This window comes from Helianthus annuus, chromosome 16, assembly GCF_002127325.2.
Source record: "Helianthus annuus cultivar XRQ/B chromosome 16, HanXRQr2.0-SUNRISE, whole genome shotgun sequence".
Lineage (NCBI taxonomy): Eukaryota > Viridiplantae > Streptophyta > Magnoliopsida > Asterales > Asteraceae > Helianthus > Helianthus annuus.
Genome location: NC_035448.2, coordinates 168962051 through 168966081, shown reverse-complemented (window position 1 = coordinate 168966081; position 4031 = coordinate 168962051). Strand labels below are relative to the sequence as shown.

General features: G+C 40.1%; 1 protein-coding gene across 1 annotated transcript; it reads right to left on the bottom strand.

The window, feature by feature from the left end:
* Nucleotides 1-2575: 2575 nt before the first annotated feature.
* LOC110919920 (F-box/LRR-repeat protein 25) lies at nucleotides 2576-3724 on the bottom strand. Its single transcript, XM_022164167.1, has one exon. It carries the CDS (start codon nucleotides 3722-3724, stop codon nucleotides 2576-2578), a length of 1149 nt encoding a protein of 382 aa, XP_022019859.1.
* Nucleotides 3725-4031: the final 307 nt, after the last annotated feature.

Here is a 4031-nt window from a genome sequence, read left to right as displayed (position 1 = left end):
TCAAGTCAGATTTTTGACCTTTTGTCTCCTTGGCATCATCCGACAAGTTATCAGTTTCAGAATCAGTTCTTTCATTTAAATCTGATTCTTCATCCGAACTGCCACTATATCCTGAACTGTCATCATTTCCCAAAGATTCACCATCATTGACATTCTAGACAATTTCAGCATAGAACGCAGTTCTAGTTTGATCACCGTTTCCCAACTGTATGGCCGGACCACAATCGACGCTTGGATCAAATTGAGGCTGTGTTGTGGAAACTTGGGCTTGTAGTTGGGTTTGATTGAACTGTGGACACGAAGAAGAGCTTGTATTGGATACAAACGCCGTTTGAAGCTTCGGTTGCTGAACAGAACCAGAACTAGAACTAGCTGAAGGACCAAAACCAGGCAAATACATTTCTGTGTTTTGAGTAGGTGTAATCCTTTTAGCTTTCCGAATTTCCTCTTCGTTCTTGTGCTCCAACTTCTGAATGAATTCATAGATATTAACATTGACAGCATCTAAAACGCCCGTATGCTTTAAAAACTCTATGAATGGGCTCCACTTTGGAGGTAGAGCATCAGCAAACCGTGCTACCATTTCCTGTTGAGATGTAAGAACACCAAAATAACACATTTCACACATCAAATGATAATAACGAGTAGTTATATCATTTAGGATTTCATTCTCTAAGAAATGAAATGATTCGAATTTCTTCTTCAACAGATCCTGGCGTGTCTTTCTAGTAGCTGCATATTCTTCTCCTCTCGCTACCAAAGGATTCTGTATGTTTTGACTTTGGTTGGATACCAATGCCCATTGACTTGGACTGATTGATGGCTGTGGAAACATACTTCTCTCCCAAGCTGCAGCAGAGGTTAGTTCTTGACTAGATTGTGAGTCAATACTCCAGTCCCAAGGACTTGTACAACTCATTTTGATGAAATGCTAATAGAAGACCTAAACAAACACAAACTGTTAAATTCAAACAGACTAAGAATCGAAAGATCAAGACTTGTTCGAAAGATCAACAGTGTTCGAAAGATCACTGTTGAATTTCGAACGATGACTTCGAAAGATTGACTTCGAAAGATTGACCACACGAAGGATCCTTATCTTTCAAAAGATGATTTCGAAAGATTCTCCTTATCTTTCGAATAATAAATGTAGCTCGAACGATATATCCTTCGAAAATATTCCTTGGCTCGAAAGATAGATCACAGACTTCGAAGGATGTTCGAAGGATCTATATTTGTCGAACCTCCTTGCTCGAAAGATGATCTTTCGATTTCCTCGAAGGATATCCTTCGATCACTTCTGACACAGCTGACACTGAGATGACAGGTTGGTGAAAAGTTGATGGGTTGGTAGTCAAATTTCGGCAAAAGGGTATGGTCAGACCTTACCTTTTCACCAAACAGGATTTGACTAATAAAATATTCCCAAAATGGAAAATCTTATCCAGAACCCGGTCACCGGAGATAAACCGGAATTTTGGCCGGAAATAACCAAAACTTTTAGAACAAGATTTTAAGTTACCCAACCCGATCTTGAACACACCCGGTTAGTTTAGAACACGTTTTTGTGTTTAAAAATGCAAGAAAACCACCAAAAACGGGTACTAAACCAAGTGTCCAAACACACCAAGACTTGAACAAAAACCCGGTTTTAACAAGGTAAAGAGCCACGGCTCTGATACCACTTGTAGGTCCCTCTCGGAGGATGACGAACCTAAACCTTGTTATACAAACCCACTAGCGAGTGCGGTATCCAAGCTAGCAAGCAAACCGAGATGAAACAAGTATAAACACAAACACACAACGGTTCACCGATTAACACCACTTGTATTAATACGAATGAAGGTTCCGGATACAAGCACAATGTTTACAAATCAGTTTTGCAAACTCTCAAGGTGTGTGTGTGTTTCGGACAGAATGCTCTCAACTTTCTATCTCTCTATGTGTGCATCTATCTACCAACATACACTGCATGGGTATATATACACCCAGCCCAGGTTGTCTTGTCCGAAGGATCTGATAGATGATCGAAGGATCATCTATCGATTACAAAGTCTTCGAAGGATCTGCATTAACCTCGAAGGATGATCTATCGAATCATCCATCGAAGGTTCATCTTTCGAGTTCATCGAAGGATCAACATTATCCTTCGATGAGCATCCTTCGAGCCAGACAAAAGACAACCATATTTCTAATTGTTTGGCCAAGTCAAACTAGGAGGACAGTTGACTTGGTCAAACTTACATGACTAACAAGGACATCGTTTATAACGTGACCGAATACAGACAAAGTACAGACACAAGTGCACCAACAAGATATACTACCGATATCCCACCACAATTACTGATACCTCAGATATCGTTCCTTGACCGATATCCGATTTTTTACCGCATTACCTGCTTAATTGTTACATGTTACTTTCAGCATCAGGTTCACATGTGCATCCGTACAAGTCACCAGTTGCAAGTTTAATAATAGTTAAAAACTTATTAACCAAGAATATGTAAAAGAATTTAAACTGACCTTACCAGCAACCAGACAATGACATCTTCATGCTGCAGACAGGTTCAAAACACTAATAACGGAACTGCAAAGGTGTTGGATTCAAATCGATATGAATCTTAATAGCTGGAGAGTTGCGACTGAAATAATCGAAAACACTGGAAAACCCAGTCAAGGAATGCGGTAGCCAGTGGCCTGAAACCACAGTCAAACTCTGCAGACTTGTGAAAGGGCAATTTCGTCTTTCACACAATTCTGGGAACATAGAAAGAAGCTTCAAGGCTTCTAAGTTTATGGTAAGAGACTTTGCCTTATAGAGTTGTTGGAACGTCTTGATCATCAACTCAAGTAACATAGAATGCTCCTCAATAGATCTACTATAGATCGTTTGAAAATTTACTGTATTTAATGAATTGAGATCTTTGGCTGATAACGAAAACCGAGCAATGCCGTTGTTATACGTGAACAATGAAAGCTTTGGTGCAGAGACCACAAACTCACACGAATGATAAATACCGATCAAGTATAGACTCTCTAACTCACTTGACTTGGTTATGAAAGTATCAATATCAGATAACGTACAGTCATCCAACGCAAGAGTTTTCAGATTCGGAAATCGGGAAAACAGATCAACAGACTTACTTGCATCATCATTAACAAGTTGTAACGTGAATGTAACACATTTAATAGTTAGAGTGGTTAGAGCCGGAGAATCCCATGTCAGAGATGGACTGCTTTTAAGCCCAAAATCAATGTTTAGAGAAAGGTGTTGGAGATATCGAGATCTAAGCAAAGATGAATCAAATCTGCCACGTCGTGTTAGCTTATCACCCGAGAATTCAATCTTTAGCTTCCGGGTCTTGTGCGACATTGCATAGAGTATGATCTTTTTAAGAAGCCGAAGAGTGATTGAATTTGATCGGAACGCGATGGTGGAAAGCTCCGTAACGTCATCACGCTTAGATAGAAAGCGTCGCGTGAAATTGGGGAATTTAGAGCCGCTTACCTGATCGGGAGATGGACCGATCTCGAAGTTCAAATGCGGGTGCGATTTCCATGTATTTTTCCAGCTTTGTGATAGAAGACTACTTTGAACAACAGATCGAGTATCTATGAACGAAAAAATGTGATGGATCACAGCATCTGGCAATCGGGTGATCCGATCATCGTCCGACAGTTCCCGAGCCATACGTCTAACCTTCGATGAGTTCCTCCGAACCATTTTTTAGAGACAGATGCAACGATCCCCGATGGATTTCGTTGTTCACGAAAGAAAGAAACGCAATGTAGAATGGGTTAGGGTGTGTGTGCCTTTGTGTTGGATAAAGGATTTGGAAGAAAGTGATTTGGAGCCCTAATTCTGTATAAGCGTTTGAGTTTTGGTTTTGGGGCTGCATATTGACGATTAGCAGTTTTATTTACTTACGCTTTGTAGCTCTGGGTTCATTGAACTTGGACAAATATGGATACCGTCGGAAATGTGCATATACCATGGATTATAGTTGTTCAATTTTTACTCGTTACTCAAT

What these genes read in the sequence shown, in the direction of transcription:
- LOC110919920 (XM_022164167.1), bottom strand. Translation starts at nt 3,724, where the DNA reads ATGGTTCGGAGGAACTCATCGAAGGTTAGACGTATGGCTCGGGAACTG.